General features: G+C 43.5%; 1 protein-coding gene across 1 annotated transcript in view; it reads right to left on the bottom strand.

Annotated features, from left to right (window-relative positions):
- The window catches only part of T265_11076 (hypothetical protein), a gene marked incomplete at both ends in the record, with an annotated part of 46,732 nt that overhangs the window by 20,104 nt on the left and 1,405 nt on the right, over positions 1-25,223 (bottom strand). Inside the window, 3 exons of the mRNA XM_009177628.1 lie at positions 3,914-4,344; positions 6,165-6,611; positions 15,113-15,324. Coding sequence (XP_009175892.1) covers positions 3,914-4,344; positions 6,165-6,611; positions 15,113-15,324 — 1,090 coding nt within the window. The remainder of the gene's footprint in view (positions 1-3,913; positions 4,345-6,164; positions 6,612-15,112; positions 15,325-25,223) is intronic.

Raw genomic sequence — 25,223 nt, 5'->3', positions numbered from 1 at the left:
AAATTATTAATGAATTCTTTCTCGTCGGTAGATACCTCACATGCAAGCTCACCTAAGGCTTCTCTCTATAACCAAACCACTCAGTGCGAAGTGCGAACAGTCAAAAGACAAACTACCGATTAATGGCATTATTTTTTGTGACAAACTTGAGAGGCAGGTTGTAGTTTGTAAACTCAAAATGGATATGAATTTGCCACTGAATGGTGTACCAATGATTTCATGCCGTTCTCTTATAAAATGCTGTCATCTAACCCTGAACTACTCCACTATTTTGTTGGGAACACTTGTAGTGTATACTAGGTTGCGCCCTTGACAAACGAAGCCAAAATTATGGCACATCCTTCAGTAATTCTGCACCTGGTGAGCGAAATGTCCCATGCCTCTCGGTTTTTCACCAAAATACAGCAAGTTGTAAATCAAATGAGTTGCTACGCAACATATTACTTAAAAAAATCACCATGTTTGAATGATAGGTGGATCTGATGTATATAGCAATGCATTGGTAGGATATGCCTGAGTTCTTGCCGCCACAGTCTGTCATCTCAGTCAAACGAATAATTTATGTGACAACCTACTATAAAAATATTGATAAACGAGGGATACCAGTGGGAAGTTTAGTGGTAGGGATGTAAGTTTGATGAGACTCATAAGGAAATGTGGTGGAAATTTCTGGATAAGAGCATCTAGGAAAAGGTAACAGTGGATGATTCAGTCGACTGTGCGACGCTTTGCCCTTGTTAGCAGATTAGCTGGATCAAGGAAACTGGTTTTTCATTACCATTTCAGACTATATCCTTGTGGACAATACACTCACCCTCATCAGGATGTATGCGTTTCAAACGAACAAGTAGAATGACGGAATTTTACCCACAAAAAGCAGGCATGGATTTGCTTATATAACGCCACTACCAAGGCTTGCTCAAAGTTACAACAGCGAACAATACATAAAAAGCAAGCAAAATGGTGCTAGTGTAACTGCCAAAGTTTCACCTAACAATCAACTGTTTACAGCTTATGAATCCTAAGGGTATGAATCTTGTACTCTGATTTCGCCCTGGGTGGATATGGTGGATTTGTTGTGTTACGGTTAACAGTTTTGAACATTATTTTACTGCTCATCTCGGTATCCAGCATTTTCGGATACTGTTTGATCCGAAGCACCTTGGACACAAATATAATTTGGACGCTCTATAGAAGTGTACTTTTCACTGTGGAAGCCGCGAGCTCTATGGATTTTTTTCCGTTCATGAGGGAAGATATAGTGGCTAGTCGTTTTTTATCCACAGGGTAAACAACCTGCAGTACACTTTAAGTAATCGAGTGGATTCTGCATAGAAACTGCGTCCGCGGAACAAATTCATATTCGGTTGACCAGCGAAATTATCCGAAAATTATTGCGTACGGTTTCGAAAAACTGAGGACACACCCACTGGAATAACGACTACTACGGAAGGTACCTTTTAACGAGAGTCATACTCGTAATATATGAGGTCAACACATTTTCCACTCGATTGCGGTAATCTTTCTCTATTTGACAGCATTTTATTTTTCATCCTCAGCCCTCCAATGATGCATAATGAATGAATGCTGCTCAGAGCAAAAGAATTTGAACAAAAACCGCGTGTGTGGTTTGCGCGATTAGACAAGAACAGCATATTGCGGCTGTCTCCCCCGAGATCCGGTTGTGAACAGATCGAAATAAAAGACGACTCGTGTCTGCACAAGTGAAGGGTGGGGTGCCATTCTCAAACAAAGTACGAATTGGTGGTTGGACAAATGTCCAGCGTTGCCGATATGCATAAAACATGTTACCGCAAAAACTGTCAAGTGACTCATTTTCCTGAGGTCACGACCACATGGAAGCTCAGGTCATTTAGTAATGAATTAACTACGGGTTTGTTGGTGGTCCATGCTGCTTAAAAAAAGCGACCCGTGACGGCTAAAAAGTCTAGGTAATCAATGAATAAATTCGTATTTTTGTGCTAACCAGTAAGTCGTGTCTGTAAGACATTCTCATATTCTCTACATTAAAATGTTGAACCATCTGTTAGTGAATGAGTTTATTTCCCCACACAAAATATGCAATTTATTTGGAGTTCCGTCCTATTTCCAAGACCACAGTGGTCGCTCTTCAACCATGGCACTACAAACATGAAAAACCAGGACATCAGTAAAGATACATTTAGCATCTATTCAAAAAGTATAAACCTTTGACATCACTGCATAGTGTTCTTCTGAAAAGCAATGGGTGAGTCTCAAAAACAGACAGAATTTTCAATAGATACACTGGCTGTTGCTCTCTATGCTTGAAATCGAACTTTTGCGTACAAACTACGTCAAAATATCAATGAGCCATATCTGTAATACAACCACCTTAGTCTGCTCAAAGAACTCCGGGCCATGCTTCTGTCTTGTCTTCAAGGCATATCCAGTGATGCTAAAGTCCGGTCTGTCAAATTTTTGCTTCAAAATTAGAATGGTTCAGTGTGGTTACGTTGGTTTTATCAGGCAGAATAGACGGATGCATAAGTATGCTAGAGTAAGATATTCCTAACTCATCCTTGTACATGGCCACAAATTCCAACATTTTGTGATCGCTTAAATACAAACTACGCTTCGCTTTTCTCACTAAATTGATGACCTAATAGATGACTGCTGTTCTCATACAATTGTCACTCCTGAGCAGTCTCACAGCACACACCTTAGCCAGAAAAATCAGGACGGTTTATGTCAAGGCCCGTCCACTCTTGAACACTCCTGAACACACAATATTCAGGGGCACTATATAATATTAGTCCGGTAACGTGAATTTGCACATTTTTGTTGAATAGTAGTCTGAATCTCCTGTTATGCTATTCTCCATCCGCATAACAGGATTTGTTCTGCTTCATCAAGGGCTGCTTCTTGAGAGGTCATTGAAAATGACACATTTGGGGAATAAACCTCCTTATGCTTTATTTTTGTACACATTTTGCTGTCATGAGTTGCTGCTGAATAACACCCGCAATGTAAAACTTGAACAGATGCGGTGGTCAAATATACGAAAGATCAATGACATTTCGCCTTTCGACGAACCATTACCCAAAGGTAACGACAAAAAATCCGGCTCTCTGGATTACGGATGGTCATTTGCTTAATATGTTATATGCTGCAAAGGGTGGTTACTAAAATAAATGTCACACCACAATGTTTATTCCGTCCACCATTCGTACGCCTGTCCAGGATTCAATGGTTTTATTCCTGTCACGATTTTGGATCCAACATGCAAGACCGCTCAGAATCCTCCCTAACTAAGCTCTCCTTCTGTCATCTTAGGGAGAAATGGTAAAAGTTCTCTCAGAGACACAGCAAACTTCTCCAGTAAGGGATAATAATCTAGAATGACTGAACTGTTCCCACGTGGAAATAGTTCTGTCTTCATTCCGTTCTGTCATCATTCAATACTTCAGGTGTGCAAACAGTATAGCGTGCTCATGACTGCGCTCCGTTAAAACAACTTCTTAGCCGTACATTCGAGCCTGCGTAGTCCTGACGTTACCCGGACTCCATTATACTACTTTCAATATTCTGCATCAAATTCACCATAGTTGTGATATTCACGCTAAAAGGCTACACTAAAAAAGTGGTCAAACATCATTTCTGCAGCCTCTGTTACACAGTCCATGTCTGAAGCATCCAAAAGTTTTCTGTCCATAGAGATGAAATTTTTACGCCATGGACTGACTTAGCTCTTTGGTTTCCGGTGCTAATAAAAACTCCCCTCAATAATTTCACCACAACAGTGGCACTTGTACCCACTACTTTGAAAACCTCTCCCTTGGATCACATTTCAAGACGTCGGAGTAGGTAATATTTTCAACCAAAAGAGAATAATTATCGATTGCGTAGTAAATGGCTGAACTCGTTGACTCACTGCTCTGATCTGATCCCCCTCACCTATTCCTGATTGGTCAGCAGCTGAATCTGGTTGTACGGTAGCAACAAACACACCGGTTCTGTTTCCACCAACAAGAGCTAGTCCAGTTCCAGTCCTCGGATCCATATGGAATAAAACTTGACGCACGTCTGACTGGGACTTTAGTTTGATCGCTTTTTCCTGGAATTGACGTACGACCGGTCTTTGTTCGTCCGCAGTCATTGTTTCAAATGAAGTGAGGCCATCGCTCGACTCGACCACTGTTTTGGGAGATGCAGTCCAAGACCGATCTTTTGTACAGGTTCGGCATGGATCTTTGCAATATTTATGTTTGTGTCTGTGATAAGCGTCCTGATGTTTCGTCGATTCACGACGATACATAAGTTGACACTCGGAGTCGGAGTGGGATAGCCAATGTGGTTGTAAAACTGAAACCATGAAGAGCAAAGCACAGGTGTTCACTAAAATGGGGGAATAATTGCTTCCTCCGTAAAAATTTTTATCCACATTAATTCAAAATGAATTTAATTTCAGACATGTGTACGCAACAAATCAAATATCCGGAGTTGCTACTAGATGCCTGCGGGACTGATGAAATGTACCGTAATTATTAATTTTGTTTTTCGGCTTATTGTCATACGATCACCTCCTTTACCAGGACAAGTGCATGTTTATTATATTCAGGTGGTAAGGATATAAATGCACATAGCTATCTCTTCAAATGGTGAGATTCCAATTTCGCTAGGCTCCTTGATGCATCTTCAAAAGGAGGACACTTGACAGATCCTTCATAGTGAACTCAGTTCTCCCAATCTGGATACGGCCATGACTGGATCACCTTTTTAATTTCACTTCTATTGCAAATGTCGCATAAATGCACACCAATGAACTCTCTTTTTGCAGTCGTTGGACGCGGTCATCGGTTTGTTTTCCGAGCTTCGTTCCACAGCAGAGCGTGGAAAAATCTTGAGGATCAGAGAAGTATTGTCCAGACTGCGTCAAAAGCATAGCACTGTTTTTTCCCGTTTAGAGAACTACGCCTGGTTGATGGACCCCAAACGGAGTAAAGACAGTCGTGCATCACCAAAAGTCTTCGTATCACAGCACACAAATTACAAGGAACAATACTTAGGCCTTCATACTATTGGCTCAGTCTAAACTTAGGACAGCTTCCCCCAGCGGACACTCAGGTGATAAATGTAATAAACAAGGGTTTCATTCAAGGCGCGCCATTCGAGGGCGTGTTACTAGCTCGAAAGGCGATGAGTGAAAATTCAGTGCCCTCTCGTCCCAATGACTCTATGATATTTTTGATACAACCATACTACTAGCTTCGGATGCCCCATTCCATGAGATCTCAACAAGGGGTCTACCTAAAGTACAACTATCTAATCGATATTCCCGAATCGTTTAGACTTATTCAGTAGTATCACATCTTTACAAGGATTAGTAATCACGACAATCTGTGTGTTGTTGCCTGTGTGACTGTGCATACTACTGATGAAGCACGCAAGTAGAGTCCGGTAGTGACGTCCCTGAATCTGATGAAAGTATGAAAATTATGAAACTGTTGGGCGATATATGTAAAGGAGGGCTGCTACTTATGACTTTTCAAAAAACATGAAAATGGTGTTTTTACTTTCATAAGGTTTAAAATTTGGACTATTTTCCATGACGTAATTTCCACATTCTGCCCGTGGCATTGGTATAGACGAGCAGTCATATCCGAAAAATTCCATAGTTTGCTCGGGTCTTCTAAATAAAACACACCTACTTGATAAATCATTCCACATTGGGCCGGTGGGCTGAGGATTAGAAGCTCGTTATATATCCATGAGGAGCTTGCTGCAGGTAATTCTCAGCACGTTGCAACATTTGTTCTGTGCTTCTTAGAATTTTCTGCTCAAAATGACTTCCATTTCGGGGCGAAGCCTCAATTTAAATCAGAAGTGGTCATATTGAAGATACGCCATTTGATTTCGTCAGATAGAGTAAGTATCTTACTTCTGTAAGTGCTCCCAAAACGATATTCCGAAGTTATCGGAATTTTCCGACTTATTTAGTTTTCCTGACAGCTTAGCCTAGTTAACTCAAAATGTAGCCCAACTTAGTTTTTCGCCTGGCTGAAGAAACACAATCGCTTCTATAGTAGAACCATTCCCATTCGCCATATTTAGTTAACAAACTCCAAAAATGTCCAAAAATGCATGGCTGGAACGTTTTAAATGAGTGTGTCACTTCGACTCACCACCTTGAAGAGACCGCGTCTCCGAACATTTTTGGCACACCTTCTTGTTTCTAGATTGCAAATCATGCAAAGATGAAAATTTGATACCTTCCTTTGGGCGTTCTGCAAGATTTCTATGTTCTGAAAACTGCTGCTTCTTTCGAGGACTGCCGATATACTTTCGATTTGTTAGAATACCAGGTTGGTCCTTGGAATATGTGGTCATGCTGACGTTAGAATCCGCCAGTCCGCTTCTATTCAAGCGCTCTGCCTGTCTTCCACGGGCTACTTCAAGCAAAGTTTCTTGACGTCTCAAAATTTTGGCTGTGTCTACCAGGCTTAAGTGGGCTGTGTTGACACCGTTCAGTGAGATGAGCCGATCGCCATTCCGCAGACCGCATTTGTCACCAAGTCCACCTTCATCAACTGAATTCACAAAAATCCGACTGACCAGCTCGACACCCAAACCTAAAATTCGAATTTTACACAATGCAATTGAAAAAGACAACAAGTTTTAGCTAACACTTATACAAACTCCTAATAACCAGACTTGGGTACCTGTAACCAAGTTTAATTCTTGAGTCCATTTGGAATCGCTCACGCTATTTCTTACCTCGCGGTTTTTTGGTAGAAGAGCTACGGAACGAAGCCATAATAAAACGCTGATATGTCCATTCACCATACATGTAGATGTAAATGTTCAACCCTACAGGGATCAACGAAAGAATAAACTCCGAGTATTCCATGAAAATAAATGAACTACAGGGGTTATGGCCATGGTAGTTGGCCTGCTTAATTATCGGGAATAAGACGTCTTCAGGTGATCAACAACTGTTGTCTCAGAACCATAGCTAGCGTGCAGTGGGTCCGCCAATTCGTAAGGGGCATGTAGAATGCGTGTGTTCGGTCCTGTAATGGAGGTTCTTATCGGAATATGCTGCGTTGGCTGGGTCATTTATTGCCCATGCCGAACCATCGTTTGCCGATGAGAGTGGTATTTTCCGTGCCCAACGCAGAGTGACGGAAGCAGAGAGGTGGCCAATCCTTGGACTGGCAGAGGGATGTGATATGCATTACCAAACGTTTGGGTGCTGTCAGTGCTACTCACATTCCAGGATGCGGACCACGTGATCTCCACTGCTACTACCCGATGTCAGTGGCATTTCTTGTCGTCAGATTCTATCCAAATCGCCCGAATGAGTGTCTGAAGGTGTAGGCACCTCGGAATGATTGTAGTTAATTAGCACCAGTCCCTCCATCGTCCATTTCAGTTCTCTTCTTCACAATAAGGCTTTCAAATAAATCATGGCTGTACGATGGCCAGGCACCAGTGTTGAACAATGTTATGTTGTGGATGAGGATGATGATTCCTGAGAAAAGCGTTTTCAAGCATGGACCATCCTTATCTCAGTCACAAGGAATTCACTGGATTGTTTTCGATGAACCTCTCGCCTTGGCCTAAGCACTAGAGAATGTGCCCTTCAAAAACTTCTGATCTCACTGATGTGCTCTGATAAGTTAAAACTATGGTTTTAGGAGCGAAGGAAGCAGTTTCGTGGAGTAAGTATGAGCTGCTCTTGTCCACATAATGATGGTTATTTGCCGTCTTGGATCAGTTTGCACAAGAAAAACTCAATACACTTGAGTTTCCTAGCAGGCACACTCACCTAGCCACAATCAACTCCCACATCTGATACGTCGTTATGTTACCATCTACAGTAGGGACATCTTTAGATTGGAGGATTCTCAATTCAAAATGTCGCGAGAGTTGGTTGTAAAAGTGTTTCTCAGGTGGATGCTTGCTATAAAGACATGTACTGCGTATACTATACTCTAGGTGCTTTTCAATAACGCCAAGAGTGTATGCGTCTCTACAGGTGTAACGGTGATACTACTGATCAGGGAGGCACGCGAGTAGTATGTGTTCTTCGTAGAATTTCGCTCTGCGTCGATTGAAAAATGGAATTCTGTTGCGGAATTCGTGGGATCATTTTGTAACATTTGCTTGGATTTGAACGACGAATGAGTGTTGGCAATGAATCTCTAGGAAGACTCGTTCGGGAGAAGATCCGTGTACAGTTTTTGTAACTAAGATGCAGATTAGAGTTTTGCTCCCCTGTTCAATGGTCTGTAACCGGTCAGTTGGCATTTTAGAGTGAATAACTCCGCAGCGAAGACCTTATTCCGTCCATTTGGTGCCGTCGCCAGGATAAGGACGAAGATCCCGTGGCCGCAACCCTTTGAGGATGAGGATGTTCGGACCTTCCTGGAGGACTTTGAGGAGGTGGCGGAGGCTGCCGGGCTGGAGACCGACCGGGGTAAGTTGGCCGGGCGAGGGCGGCCCTGGATGCGGCCAGGAGAGGCCCTCGGGAGATGGACTAGCCCGCCGCAAAGGAAGTCCTTGAAGCGGAGTTCGACACGCCGGCCGATCGCCAGGAGGCTATGAGGCGGTTCAAGACGTCCAGGACGGCACCCGGATCGGACCCGACCGTGTTCTTCGCCGGCCTGCAGCAGTTGTTGGATCGCGCTTTGCCGACGCTGGACGGAGTGTCGCGACACCAGTTGCTGTCGGGTCAGTTCGTCGAAGGTGTGCAGCCCGCGCTTGGTGCCCAGTTGCGGTTGGCACGAGCAACTGGCCAGTTGAGTGTGGAGGAGCTGGTGCGTCTGCCCCAGGAGCTGCCCGAGGAACCACTGGCCACGTTGCAGTCGCCGGAGAACAGGGATGCTGCATCAGTGGAGGAACTGCAGACCAGGGTGGACCAACTCACCGAACAGCTGGCGGTCGTGAAGACGGAATCGCGGAGGCACGCTCGATCCAGCCGGTGCTACATGTGTGGCAGGCCTGGCCACTGGAAGAATCAGTGTCCCCGTAACCGATCGCTTGTACACAATAAAACTTTAGAGTGCTCCTCTTTTCCTGGGTGGGTCGCGATTAGCGCACTGACACAAGCTACCGTACAAGCCATTGTCGAGGTAGACGGGAAAAAGGAGTTATGTTTGATTGATACCGGAGCAGGCGTATCGCTGAGGCAAAGAGGGAACCAAGCTGAACACAGACCGTGCGCGCTAGCCGTGAGAGCTGTTGGCGGATATCGATTGAAGATTGACGGACTGTCAACGCACTCGATACGCCTAGGCGACAAGTCCGTGCAGCACGCGTTCCTGATCAGCCCAGACGTAGAGCAGACAATATTGGGAGCTGATTTTCTCAAGGGCACAGATGCCGTGATTGACCTAAAGCAGGGAAGGCTGGTGACAAAGTATGGCGCAATCAAGCTTGAAGGTTATCCAGGCACTGTCGTGAGGGAGCTGTGTGTCCGAAAACTTCCGTCTTGTAATGTATCGTCAATACGGGCCGTGGTTGAGGAATATTCCGAACTGTTTACGGGCGATGAGGATCCGTTTGGCTTCTGCCCGTGGATTGAACACGAAATTCCTCTGTCATCAGAACGCTTTCGACCTTATGGCCCCCGTCCGTTGCCGCTCCATCTACGGGAGGAGGTCCATAGACAGATTCAGGAGATGTTGAAGAATGGTATAATCGAAGAAGCCAACAGTGCGTACAATTCCCCAGTTGTGCTTGTAAGGAAGACGAACGGAAAATACAGGTTTTGCGTGGATTTCCGGCGCTTGAATGAACTGACCGTAAATCGGGTTGTGGCTGTGCCTTCGGTTGCAGAGATTTTCGATTCCCTCCAGCACTCCCGATACTTTACTGTGTTCGACTTGCGTTCCGGATATTGGCAACTACCTATCAAGGAGGAGGACCGGGAGAAAACGGCGTTTACGGTTGGGGACATCCAATATCAATTTAGACGAATGCCGTTTGGTTTGTCCGGGGCACCATTCACATTCCGGCGCTTGATGCTTCGTGTAACCAAGGGACTCCAGAATGTTGCCGTGTACGGAGACGATATCGTTGTGTACAGCAATTCGGAACCAGAGCACGTAGTTCACTTGAAGGCTGTGTTGGAGCGGATCCGGGAAGCTGGCCTGCGGATAAATGAAGCCAAGACACAGCTCGCTCGGAGTTCGGTGACACTGCTGGGGCATAAAGTGGGTGAGGGAGAAGTTAGCCCACTGCCCGAAAAATTAGCAAAGATCAAGGATTGTGCTGTTCCCAATTCAAAGCGGTCTCTACGGCAGTTTCTTGGACGAGCAGCATACTACAGCCGGTTCGTTAAGGATTTCAACAAGATCGCTGCGCCACTGTACGATTTGCTCGGTCAAAATCGGAAATTCGAATGGACCGGAGAAGCACATGAAGCTTTTGAGCGTGTCAAAGCGCGGATGTCGGATCAGCAACTGACCCTCAAACTTCCCAGGGTCGGAGAGATGTTCATTGTTGCAACGGACGCCAGTGATCGCGGTATCGGCGCAGTCCTAAAGCAGAGGAATGGAGTTATCGAATATGCCAGTCGCGTCCTGACTAACGCTGAACAGAAGTACTCCACCATTGAGAAGGAATGTTTAGCGATCGTCTGGGCCCTGGATAAGTGGAGACCATATCTGCTTGGGCAAAGGTTTCATGTCGAAACCGATCACAAACCCCTGGAGTGGATCAGGACCACCAGAGATCCTCGCGGGAAGCTCGCACGCTGGGCACTCCGGTTGCAAGAGTACGACTTCACAATCCAGCACGTGCCCGGGAAGGAGAACCACTTGGCTGATTGGCTGTCAAGGCCAGAGGCTGAAGATGAGGTCCCCAAGATCATGATTGGAGCCAATGGCCTCGTCGTCGAACTGGATCCCGGAAAGTTGGTGCAACTCCAACGGCAGGATCCGGTGTTACAAAAGGTTGCAGCCGCCTTGTTGGATGGAAGGAACATTGAGAACGGAGAGGGAGACAAGGAATTAGAAGCGTTCCAGAGTCACTTTGATCGGCTGAGGCTGAATGAAGCTGGCATAATTTCCTGGAACGCCACTGATTCAGATGTTGTGCTGCCCGTGATACCTCGCGTCTTGAGACGGAATCTCATCGTTGAATGCCATGAGATGGCACATACAGGGTGCACCAAGACATACGACCTACTTCGGCAGAGGGCCTACTGGCCCGGGATGAGAAGTGAGGTGATGGATTATGTGGTGTCCTGTAAGCGTTGTCAACTAATGAAAGCGGATACGACAGGGGCAACCCATCCCATGGAACCCATTCCTGTCTCAGAAATCGGCGAGTTGTGGTCAGTTGACGTCATGGGCCCCTTTCCGGTGACAACCAGTGGGAACCAATACATCGTGATGATGACAGAACACCTGTCGCGATGGATTGAGGCGGCAGCCGTGCCGAATCAGCGGGCGACGACGATCAGCGGAGTGGTAATGCATCACATTGTGGCCAACCATGGGGTGCCAAAAATGATCCTAACCGATCAGGGGCCTTGCTTCGAGAGCGAAGAGTTTCGTAATTGCTTGCAGAAGCTGGGTATCAGACGGCTAAGGACGGCACCATACCACCCGCAAACAAATGGCCTGACCGAACGTAACAACCGAACGATCAAGGAGTGGCTTGCGGCCAAAGGAGGTGACTGGGAAATGAACTTGCCAATGGTGTTGTTAGCTCATCGTGCTTCCACGCAGTCAACCACAGGCAAGTCCCCGTTTATGTTAATGTACGGTCGACATCCGCGCCTTCCGGTTGATCAGGAAATTGGGTTGTGGCCGGCAACACGCTTGTCTCCGGAGGAGCTAGAGGAAGAAAGAAAGAGAGCTCGAGAAAATTTGACCGCCGTTCAGGAAAGGGCTAGGCAGAAAACGGCAAGTAGAAAGGTCCGAACGTTCCCCATAGGCACGAAGGTCAAGTGGAAGGATCACCAGAATCCTGGAAGGAGTGGACTGGGGTCGCGGAAGCTGGGCAGTCGATGGCAAGGGCCGTTTGTCGTCACCGACCGCCGGGGGAACGTCTATACCATTCAAGATGGTCGGGGATCGAAAGTAGTGAATGGGACGCAGCTGCGCAAGTGGCATGATACACCTGAAGAGCGGCCGAATAGACCCGCTGGCGAAGCCGACCTGACGGAGGGAAATGAAAATCGATGGCATGCGAACGAGCTTCAAGGGGTGGTGTGTAACGGTGATACTACTGATCAGGGAGGCACGCGAGTAGTATGTGTTCTTCGTAGAATTTCGCTCTGCGTCGATTGAAAAATGGAATTCTGTTGCGGAATTCGTGGGACCATTTTGTAACATTTGCTTGGATTTGAACGACGAATGAGTGGTGGCAATGAATCTCTAGGAAGACTCGTTCGGGAGAAGATCCGTGTACAGTTTTTGTAACTAAGATGCAGATTAGAGTTTTGCTCCCCTGTTCAATGGTCTGTAACCGGTCAGTTGGCATTTTAGAGTGAATAACTCCGCAGCGAAGGTCTTCTTCCTTTGGTATGTATGTGCACAATTAACTGCTCTCCACTAAGGAAAGAAGTGTACGCCACTCATGTTGGTCAACCCGATAGCTGGATAAACTCTCAAGATCACTCCGCAGCGAAGGTCTTCTTCCTTTCACAGGTATGTGCACAATTAACTGCTCTCCACTAAGGAAAGAAGTGTACGCCACTCATGTTGGTCAACCCGATAGCTGGATAAACACTCTCTCAAGATCTCGACATAAACAAAAGTTTGATTGAGTTTTACTCGATCATTCAGGGCAGCGGTTAGTGTCAGCAAATGTTTCATGTATCCGAATAACACCACAACATGCTGGCAACGAAGTATTCCGCAAAAGAATATTTATTACAAAATCAGATTTGCTGGCGTAGCAAACAAAAACGACCAGTTAAGGGTGGTAGGTGTATACACCATGTATGCGCAGTCAAAGTCTGCCAAACCGTTTGGGTGGAATCTTCGCAGAAGACAAGTCATAACATGACAACTTACATGTAGCTACAGTACTGTGGAATTTTTGCGCCTTCTTGACTGAGGCGAATATGATCCTCCTTGTAAACAACTGGGCACACTGCAGTCCACTGTGAGCACCCAAACCAAATAACCCACACGTACTGTTGAATGAAGTCTACCTATTATTGTGCATTGAGCTTGTTTTGGGTAAGGTTTATGAAGGATACCGGGTCGATTCCGTAGATGGCATATTACGCCAACGTGACGTTCAGACATTTCTTGCAATGCTGATCAAATGTACCTTATTCTTTGTCGTATTCCACAAAGGTACGGGACGTCTTAGCGATAAGTACTTAACTTTTCTTACCTTTTGACTCATTTCTAACGCTTTACTTCCTAGCAGTTAAATGCCAGTATGTAATACTTGTTTGTTCCTGTCACTGATAATGAATTGGGGTGCTACCTTTTCGGGTCGAGGTCTCGACGGATTTGCACGTAACTCAATTCATTGACGGTGGAATTTATTGGCATCAGTTTCTGATGAGTAACGTATATTTTCAGTCCAAAGATTTGCATAAGATCAACTGTGTGCTACCACTGATCCCTCCTTGTTTAGGAGCCATTTACACTCCACTGCAAAAGCAGCTGCGTGTTTTCACACACACACACACACACACGTGATTTTCCCTCAGGGATTTCGGTAAAAGCAGCTTTGAAGAGTAAATGATATAGCCCCACTCCGCTGACAACTTATGCCATTTTGACTAACAGTTTGGAACCGCTAGCCAGAATGTGAACACTAATTAGACAATACTGGGTACTGGTTCAACTCTTTGCCTATACACTCTCAGCTCCAAGAGGTGGAGTGAACCTGTTTCAGTATGCTCACCTATAATACCATATACTTCACTCATCGCAATAATACCCAGGTTTAAGCGTTTTCCATTGATAATCTAAGTATTTCTATTAACAACGACGTTAATTCTCCTTTTAACTGTAGTATGGCAGATCCATAGAATGGGGGTCGCATAGGTCATATCATTCCTTTTCCTCAATAACTTGAGCCTGACCCTGAGGGAACTTGAGCCTTGGTGAACCTCTGTGTGTCGACAGACAGATCGATGTTCCATTTTCAGATGTAAAGTAGAAATCCTAAAGCCTGAAAATGACCTGGCAGAAGCAAATATTCCGGTGCCAGCCATGTTATGAATATTTATGAACATAACGCACAAATTGTCACCTAATCTTGATTGGGTTTTAAGGCTCATGATACCGAACACAAAGGAGCCATAAGGAAACTTACTTCAGGAAAGTTGTAAATTATTTCACGCAATTGTTAATCTCAGAGAGACTAAATTTCTGTCTTCAGTATATCACAAACCTATGAATAAACACTACTGTTAATGTACCTCAACGGCAGTATGGCCATAAAAACGATTTTCCATTCAGTACTGTGGACGGAATGTAATACGGCGGTAGGTTATTCGTTAAATTATGCCAATAAACTATTGACAAGCTCATCCAAAAAACCGCATCCTACTCAGAAGTCCTCAAAGGCGTTACCACGGCTCCACTATACGAGTCACAGCGTGTTTTGAAGGCCACAACTCAATTAACTGGGCTGTGTTTTCTAACCCTACATTACAGCTGATCATCTTTTCATTGTTTCTTTCAATGATTTTCAACTGGAGGGCAAAGCTGTGTGAACAGATTACCAGGTTTCTAGGGCTGGTAACATTCCTGGCTACTCTGATGAGACCCGTAGTCACTTAATCATTCGAAGCTTGTTGAACTCGGCAAAAAATTTTACCTATCGTGCAGACGTTCCTAGTAGGCTTTTCCTTCTCAGTTATTTTATACGACAATATAAAGCCGAAATGCTCAACCGCAAAAAGCATATCTTTTTACATAACCAAGGGCTATTGTGAATATAATGCGATTTGCATTTTTTCGGGGCAGTTATTTTATTTTGTAGGACGGTGCTTGAATGAGTAGCTGTTTGTTTGAGATGAAACTCCGACAGCCGAAATCTGAAAGTGAATTGAATTGACCATCCGGAGTCAGATACAAGGGGATGAGTTAGTTGCTTTTAAGAACCATCGGGTTTATACCAATAACTCATTTCCACAAAAACTCACTTTCATCATTCTCCCGTTTATCTAGATGAACAGTAGTTAAGCTAGCAGGTTTCCGATTTTCAGGTGGCTGCAGATTAGAACATGACTGGGAGTGGGCGACAGGTAGTTGTCTGGGTTCAAAGTCCGTTCGATAGAGCTCCACACTACTTTGCTGCTTCTGTAGTCTGTGCGGCTCACCGAATCTTCCTCCGTTATGAACTTGAGGTTTGGTACTATTCAAATTCAAAAGCCAAGTCGATAATCATAAAAAGATAAACGAAATGCCACTTATGCTTTCTTGTGTGTGAGAACCCTCTAACAACTAGATATGACTAAAAATCTGGTCATGTATGTGATCATAAATATGGGTTCCTTACTTCAGCAAACGTGTTCGTCTTATACAACTAATTGGCGGTTTAAGTGCCTACGGAAAGTTACGAATAAATGCGATAGAATTCCACAAATCCTGCTTGGTTTCTCTCAATCAACGGACTTTACCCACAGAGCCAATAAACATCGAAAATGTGGAAAATAAGATGCCTATAAAAGTCTTGCAATCATGTGGTCGGTTCCTGGCAAACTGCTCTTTCAGATGCTACGCTTGACATTAAAAGTCATGCGGCCGAATATTTACTGGCTGATTGGCTGACAGACAATATCTTACTAACGTATGCTACACCCTACATCGGTTGCAGAGATGCATGAATAAAAACCCAAAATAAGTTTCTAAAATAAAACCTACTTGACGATACGATGCAAGAAAACTAACATGTATAAGCCAGAGCCTTACAAACCGATAAATGGTGTTTTTAAAAATATAGAGAATTTCTCGTGATTGACCTATGTACATGATTTTTACCACGATATTTATTTGGATTGAACCGCAAATGATGAAAATGAGTCATTATTAAGAACACAAAAGTTTCTGTATTCAGGCACCTTCAAGACACTCAACCAGTTGGACCGCGTAGGTGCGGAAATGTTATTCATCCATCTTTTACCCTGGCAGTCTACGTGTGCTCCTCCCATGCTTTATACACAAGAGGTGCACAAATCTGAATACTGTACACTAATCTAACTTGATTCTTATCAGGTTGGCAACCCACTCAGGATTTCCTTGATGACGAAACGAAATTATATAGAGTTAGGAGGCTCGTCAGGAAAGCTCCAAATTCTTAGCAATTACTGTCATCAATAGGATGACTATCAGTTGAGGTATTTGTTCTGTTGAAGTAATCTTCTGTTCTTGGTCATTTACTACTGTTTGTTATTCTTCCTTCAATTTTCCGCAATCACTTCTGAGTCATATATTAAAGTAGTAGTTGTGACGCCTAAATGGCCAGCACTCATTACCGTTAGATGTGGGTGACCGTTATCACCAAATAGATGGAAAGCCTATGTTTATTCATGGCTATGTTCCTCTTACGTTTTCGAAGGTGACACTCTTCATCCAGATATTCCAGCTAGCAGTGCACTTAAATATAACATTAACAAATTATCAAAGATTCCCAGTTTTCTTACAATTTTGGATGTATAGTTTACACAGGTGACACTTCGAGCGGGAATTACGGGCGTTATGTCATATTCGTATTTGTAGGTTTCCGTGTTGTATGCAAATCCTTCGAAACCAATCTGCCCCACAGTTGGAAAACACCTAAAGAAACCTAGAATTCCTACCCGCACAAACGCACCACGTGTTACAGAAGTTCACTGCGTCTCTTCTCGAATAAATGTACCAGAGACACGCACCTGAGTGGACAATAGTTGGCTTTACATGAGTGCACATATCTTGGACACCTTAAGCGTACCTGAGTGGACATAACCTGCCATCACTTCATCAATGATTAATTCCTCCCTTTTGTTTTAAAGTTTTTCCTCGAGGGGTTGTTGGTGTTGTATGTATCACATATATTGTATGCATGTATTGTACGCATTGTGTGTATTGTTACCATCCTCTTTTTCTTCAATTTCTCAGGATCAGACAGATCTTTGGGCACAATCTGCTAAAATTTGGGGTCACCAGTGATCGCTCAGAACTAGTTTGTCTAGTAAGGGTGAAAGATGTGCTGCGTATTTTTGCACAGCACCATTACAGCGCCGCTTAGCAGTCAAACGAGTGTCAATAAGTCGTGTTGATCTTAGATTGTCCCCTGTATCCATTTGCTCCAGAGGTCTCCTCCAATTATTGTTTTGCAGTCAAAGCCACGGACTAATTTTTGTCGCAAATATTAGATATGAACATGTAAAAATCAACCAGCTTTCATAATAAAACCGGACAGCATATTTGCCGACAGCAAAGCGTTCCACATCTTCCGCAACGTCACTGACAGCAGCATTCACCGAAACGTTCCAAGGCACCTACACGACAAAATGTAACGTCATGGCTTGGTCAAAAAGTATGGAAGAGAGTGCCTCTTGAATGTTGAAACCAAATCTTCAGTGAGGTTTGTGTAGACCACCTCCTAGAGGTGACGTGAAACAGATATGAAGCTTTCACGGCCTCTATCACTACAAATCCCTCATCATGTATGCTTACATCTGTTGCCAACCCAGTGACTCATGTTGAGTAAAGTTCCGATTTGTTTATTTCTCCTACAGCAAGCCCCATATATAGATATGTGAAGAAACCGGAAACGTTTGCGCCACAAGTCATTGAACCATTTTTCCATCTAGACCAAAAGATAGTCACGACTTCATATAAAAGCTGAATGCACATCTCTTGCTGAATTTCGATTTCTAAATTGTTAAAGGTAAGCTGTAAATAGTTTCTGCTGGGATAAGAATGGGATCAGCTGGTTGTGATATCGAAATTCAAGAGGTCATATGGTTCACAAATCAAGTTCAACAAACTTCCAATACTCTGCTATAAATGTTTCTGGCCAGTTACTGTCCAAACTCGTCGAATTTTGCTTCGTCCTCAGAATCAAGCTAGTTGATGCCCATAAGCGAAAAAAAACTTTTTCTGTCAGAATAATGCAGCATTAGAGATGGAGTCAAGCTTCAATGGAAAGGCCCCATTAGGCTGCAAAAACGCGAGCAGTTTGCCAAAGTCCGACGCATTTCGGTCTATACCATCAATCACAGATGTTAAAAACCAGATTAAGCCTTATTCGTGAGTCAGTGACTGCGTGCCCTTGTCCTCCTGTTTTGATAATACTCAGCACTTCGAAATAATATAACGTCATAAGTACGTAGGTAATATGTCTCTACATGAACTAGTATCTGAAGGAGTGTTAACTTTTAGGGCGTCCTAAGTAAACACTTTTGTGACTGGCACACTTTTATTTGAGGTAGGTCATCGAGTTTCCAGTACACTTTTTACCCTATTCGTGATGGGCTGGGTCCGCATCCATCATACGAACACCATAGAGACTATACCATCTAAATCTCTTAAGCATCGGAACTTCACGGCCAGCTTTTTCGCCTGTCATTCTTTATTGAGTCTTTCCATGTGGTGTGGTTTTACTATATAAGAGAGTAACAGCCCTTCACAAAACCGTTTACACTCGATTTGCGGCGAATGAGGCTGTCACTAGGAGAGTCGCACCAATCACACTCTACCTTGAGATCAGAATAAACGACAACTATTTGTTGTAATTGTCACTGTTTGGGGTGCATCTCGCCTAGTCCGAAATCTAACTCTTAGTTTAGGGGGCCAACTATAAACGAACTTCATGGGAGCCTAAAGTGCTTGACAGTTGCTAAAAAACAGAATACCACCGGAGGCATATTCTGAGTTTGCCCCTCTAAAGTTTAAGACAACCTTGGGACGGTAAAGGGTTTGAATTGTGTTTCAGAAATATCTGTGAGTGACGTTGCATAACAATCGTTATAAGTTCAGAAAGTGTTGCCGCAATATTGTTTTCTCTTCATAGGCAAAACGTACATGGATGGAGCATTAAATTTTGACCCCCTACTAAACACCCTCGCAATTTGTTCCCTTCTGTTACGTCTACTGTAGGCTACAATATCTGAGTTAAAAACCCAAACGTTTGCTTATTGCCCAGCTATGTATGGGATATAACGTCTTACTAGGTATAGTAATGTTTTATAAGGCTGATCGGCAGATTAATCTCTGCCAGTGTAGAACACATCCGACACAAAATACTTTGTATCGACCCGATTTCCTCAGCTATGAATACTGCATCACACGCTCAAGTCTCTCGCGAACTGTGGACTGATTTCCGCCAATACTTGAGGTGACTGGCTTAAGTGGACGTATAGCCGCTTAGATTCTTGTGCAATTGTTTAGAATAAAGCAACTTCGGCAGGCTAATGCTCGATTCGCCGTTGTTCAGTGCAACCATCTAGTGGTGATGTTCCGAGGTTCCTGCTAGCCGGTAGACCACAACTGGCTTAAAAGAGCTCCGTAGGAGTGGGTTGGGAAGTACAGTGATGAGCCCCACAGTTAGTCTTACTAAAACGTTTGATCATAACGTTCGCTTGACGGCTTTGCTCAATTTGTCGTCACAGCTCTCGTGCGCCAGTAGCATTACAAGGTTATGCAGGTGCGGTGCTTTGGGAGTTTCAGTGGCGACGTACAAATACGGATGTCTCTACTCATTTCTACTCACAATTCCAATAGCCAACATCTACTCCGCACGCCAGGAGACCGTCTGTCTCGCAAAACTCTAATTTGCCTTGAACTGTGCCGAGTGGAAGCGATGAAAAGATAGACAGTGTATTGCCTGACAACGAAGTATGAAAACACTGACCAGTAAACTTAGTCTAGTAGGCAAATGTCACCTCGGTGGATGGAGATCCAGGAACTGAACTAACTAATGGTTATTAGTCTGAGGCTTAAAAGAGCTCCGTAGGAGTGGGTTGGGAAGTACAGTGATGAGCCCCACAGTTAGTCTTACTAAAACGTTTGATCATAACGTTCGCTTGACGGCTTTGCTCAATTTGTCGTCACAGCTCTCGTGCGCCAGTAGCATTACAAGGTTATGCAGGTGCGGTGCTTTGGGAGTTTCAGTGGCGACGTACAAATACGGATGTCTCTACTCATTTCTACTCACAATTCCAATAGCCAACATCTACTCCGCACGCCAGGAGACCGTCTGTCTCGCAAAACTCTAATTTGCCTTGAACTGTGCCGAGTGGAAGCGATGAAAAGATAGACAGTGTATTGCCTGACAACGAAGTATGAAAACACTGACCAGTAAACTTAGTCTAGTAGGCAAATGTCACCTCGGTGGATGGAGATCCAGGAACTGAACTAACTAATGGTTAATTAGTCTGACAAAAATGGCCCGATTGCGCAGTCAGTGGCGCTGATTCACTAAGGCTATCGCTATCAGTGCCTAGCTACTCAATTCCTAAAATACCTGAACATGCCAAAGCTTCCGAGGCTCGGCTGTATCTCCCACACTCTCCCACTTTTTGTTGACAGAAAATGCAACAGCTGGAACAAATGTGCCCATGGTAAACGGTTTACAGCTGATAAGTTGGGTCCCTAAATGACGTTTGGCCAGGTTTCGTCGTATTTGTCGCCGTTTACAAAAATGGCTTCTTTCCGCGTCACAATAAATTGACCGACAAACAATTAACCGATCGATTTGACGTCATGACAATGTCTGAGTCCAAAATCGTTGCCAGCTTTTTGGGCCTAAGTGACTGAAAGTCTTCAGATCTATATGTTTTGTCCATGGCTAACCGCAGTCAAAGCTACACTAGTCCACTGCGGTGGAACTAAACGCATGCTCCTTCGATTAGACCGGAAGAAATGTTATACCGAAGACCAGAGGATGTTTTGGCTAGGAATGCTCGTTTCAGTTTTTCACCCGTAATGGTTTGTTTCATTGGCTTACAAAGATTTGCTCGATTCCTTAAATTGTTAGATCACATGACGTACTACCTTTTGTGCATCCGATTTGCCAGGTTTAAAATTTCCTCTAGGCCTTTCCAGAGTTTCTTTCATCCCTATTTCTTCGCTCATCTCTTCTGATCTTCTGGTCCTGGTGTATGACACGCCGTATCCGATATGCCAAAAAATTATTACATCATTGGTTTAAGTTATTCCGCCAAGTGCTATGGTCACCTTTTCGTGCAAAATGTTGAACAATACCAGCAGTTTTGTCCAAATATAATGTCAAGCTTCCCTCTGGCTGTTGAGTGGATGAATTTTGTTAATTTTACCACCCCAATACCAAGATGAGTTAACATTCTCTATACAAAGTATGTGCCAATTTCTTTACCTAGGTGCATAAGAGTTTGACCATTTGAGTATAATCCAAACAACAGGCCTTAAGTCCGCCCCTCAAGCAATATATCTGCTACTTACTTTTCAGGATGAAAATTTCTCGACTTCTGCTAACCATAGTCTTTGGCCCTCTGCCTATCCGTTGTAGTATTGCATACGTTGTTGCTTTAGATTGACTCCATCCCTGAAGGCTTTGTCCCACCTAGCTTTTGTTTCTGGTTGTCCTCAGTACATTGGTTCGATCTGCAATAAAACACATTTCCTTCTAAATGAAGCGCTTGAATATCGTTTACAATTAGATACCATTTTACGGTTCGCTTTGCTGTTGTCGTAAAACTGACAGCTTGTGCATGTTTACACGTTCACAAAATTTGTTCCATTTTGCGTTATCCTTTGCCTCCCTAGATGACTGTGCCGCTCAAAACCAATTATCTACATGTATTGATTCTGCATCGTATCCTGCTTGTTTAACGCCGTATTTTTAACGCTCACGCCTCAAGGCTGGCAAAGATGTAACTATCTGCCCCCACTCTGCAGGTGTTGCCCAGCCTTTAGGAGTAGCAGAGTGATGAACTAAGAAAAGAACTATTGGCTACAAGCCGGTAAGCAGCTTGAATTTAATGAACAATGCACTCAAAAACCAAGAGAAAATGATACTTAGGTGCCCCCCGAATCTGTGTTGAATGTCCAACAACCTGTTAGGGCGAGTGAGCTCAGAAGAATGAATGATCGGCTGAGTCCACGAGATCGACGGTCACCTTTCCTTAACCGAAAGCTGTACAAAGCTGACTAGAAAAAAGCACAAAAAACCGCTTTTAATAACAAACCTTTGGATAAAATACCATACGCGGCTGGCTCTGTCAGAGAAGATATTCCCGTTCCTTCCAACAGAAAATGACCAAAGTTCTGTTTTTCACTCCATATCGTTGCTAGCGAAAGGCTCCCGAAAGATAGGCTGTGACTTTGTACTTTTGAAGGAGCGTGAATATTGTCAAACTTAGTGCCACTTGGTCCTCGTACCCTCCTTATTGAAGTTTGTGTGATTATTTCTGTTCATGCCTAAAAATCTTAGAGGACATGTCATGTAAACCATACAAATGTATGCTGTCAATTCCATTTTTCACAGCCAGGTGGAAACTTCCCTGTCGTTGTTTGCTTTGCCTGCGTTTGCTGAGATTCGCTAGCGACCTATTACAATCCAATTGGTTGCTTATTACCTTGATATGATGCATAGATATTTTTAATTCCTTGCTGTAAAGGTCTTGTTCTTAATCTTTTTTCATATGTACATAGGGCAAACTTTACCTAATTTTCACACTTCCCTCTCCTCTCCATCTTCATGGTTGTGCGCCAGTTGACCGCTACTAATGACTACGAGACTATTTTATCTATAATAATAACGGTAATGAAGGCACATACTTAATATTCCTGGGGTTAGTCTGATGTTTTATCAAGTTCAACGAAGAATGTCTAATAGGCTAACCAAAAAAACTTTCGCTGCAAACGATCATAAATACTACAGACCGAGACGTACCTGCTGACGAATTCAGATGTCTTTCAATTCATGCAAAATAACGCTACTAGTGTGACAGATCTGTCAAGGTGTTACTTTGGAAGTTGACCACCATCCGTTCTATGAGGCAAAAACTATCTTTTATCTGAATGGTTTATTTTTTGAGGCCGGAGGCAAATTCCAACTTCGCGCGTGCATTCAGTAGCCTGGTATTTTGTATAGTTGTGCACGGTACATATATGGGCGTGTATTAGAGCTTTGTTCTGATACATTGTTCAGTTTTCAAAACAATCAAGACTACAATATCAAATGGCAAACTAAATAAACCTATGAAAATATTTCACATCCACACTCTATTTTTCTTGAGCGCCACTTTGACATAATTCAATTGAATGTCAAACAGTACACCATCCATCAAACGATTTTATGCTTCGAATCCTGCTGTTCTTTTGTTCCTGAGAGTATTTAAATCAGACAGGGCTCCGGTGTTTCTGTTTTGCCTATTTGCACTTGAGCGTTCAACTGTTTTGCACGATTCGTGATTGCCTTTGGATTTGATGCACTTAGTAAGCACTAGACTGCATAACACCGGTTTAACTTATCGAGGTGCAGTGCTTGTATAGTGAGCCACAAAGTCCTACATTCTAATGTGAACAGCGGTTTACCTTAAATCTCTCTTTTCCTCAGCGATTAGGTTCTCGCAATTCAACGATTTATGCATTTGTATACGATATTAAAGTCAATCTTCACCTCCGTAAACCGGTTGCTGGCTGTGTTTCCGATAACTCATAGATACTGTTTAGCACTACAGTCTAGCTGACTTTTTCTCACTTTTGTTGATGAGAACGGTGTAAACATATGGGGCCTTGAAACTTCCTGTGCGCTCATCAGCTGTGTATCTTTTAATGGTGTCGTTTACAGTTAGTACATATAGTGTGTCCTTACAAAACATATATTTTTCTCGTCCGTACAGCTTCCGGTTCTCTTATCCGGTTATTTTACTAACCACAAATTTCCTAAAAGACAGACTTTCAACGTAACTTTGCAGCACTGGGCGAGGCGATAGGAAACAATGAGCAGAAACATTTGTTTTCCAGATAATTTAACACCAATATCAGGCTAAAGTATTCACCGTGGCAAAATATATCATGCACTTTTTAGCAACCAGCTTTTCGACACGTTTTTAGGGCTGAGTGTGTCAACATATCACTTTTTCCGCGGGCTACCGGAACAGTCCCACAGTTCTCAAAATAATGCCTCATTTCTGGTTATCTGATTTGCAGCACCATGTACAACATTTCCGGATCGAAAACACCTTGAAGTGCTTTTATTAAAAACGTGGCTAGTTCTAACTTCACGATGTTCATTCGGGAAGATTGCCATTTATAGAACTACAGACGGCACTTTTTGAGAAAATGACGGCGCAAAGTTTTGTCCTCTTAAGCTACATCCTATTGGTGGACAAGAAAAATATGAAATAACATAAAGGAATTATGAGGCCTGACCTACAGCGCCATGTAAAAAAAGGTTACGTCTTAGCTCCAGAACAGCGAATGATTCTGTCTCACATCATCAGTCCCTTGGTCGCAGTAGAATAACGGAAAACTGTCCCTAGTGATGACAGATGTTTTGCCTTTATGTTTTTTTGGACTTCAGTAAACCGTCTAAAAAGGGCCTTATGATATACTTTCAATGACATGTAAATTATCCGGTATTTTTTAGGGATTTTTCAAAGGATCAGTGCTCTTACAAAATTACATTCAAAGTCTATGGAGATAACGGCGGCTTGTTCGTTGCTGTTGTCCTTACAATGATCAATTCTCAGAACGGAGTCTTTCTTGAAATGTATAGGTAACTCCCGAAGGCCATTGAAGTAGACCACTGTATATGTGCAGACATTCAGTCTCAGCCAGTCTTTCAGAAAACCTAATCCCAAAAACTCATTCACTAGTGGTGGATTATGCAAGACGATTATTCCAAAGAACTTCAATTATTTTGCTCACCTGAACCCCACACGAACGTTTTCTTCACCTGATGAGTGAGTTGGTGTCTTTAATTTTTAAAGGCTTTTTTGCATGTAGCTTGATTTGTGGTCATCGATCGCCTAAGACGCAGCTGCCACGCCCAAGGACAACCGAACAAACCGGTGGCTCTGATGAGGAGGCACACAGTTTCACTAGATTGTCTGTGCCGGATCCCTCATCCAAAATATCCCACGCATTTTGACTACGTTTCGATAAATGCTTCATTTCTATTCATCCATTCATCCTTAGGTGAATTGCGTGACGAGCTTTCCAGAAGTGAGCTATTGACACGCTTTTACGGCTTGGTTGAATGTTAGACTTGTCGAGCCGTTGGAAAAAGTTGAATGTACGGCTGAAATATGTGTAGAAATCCGTCATCTTGGTTGCATTTAC

Source organism: Opisthorchis viverrini, assembly GCF_000715545.1.
Source record: "Opisthorchis viverrini unplaced genomic scaffold opera_v5_442, whole genome shotgun sequence".
In the NCBI taxonomy this organism is placed as follows: Eukaryota; Metazoa; Platyhelminthes; class Trematoda; order Opisthorchiida; family Opisthorchiidae; genus Opisthorchis; species Opisthorchis viverrini.
Note: the sequence above shows the minus strand (reverse complement) of the source record. Positions and strands in the feature narration are given on the sequence as shown.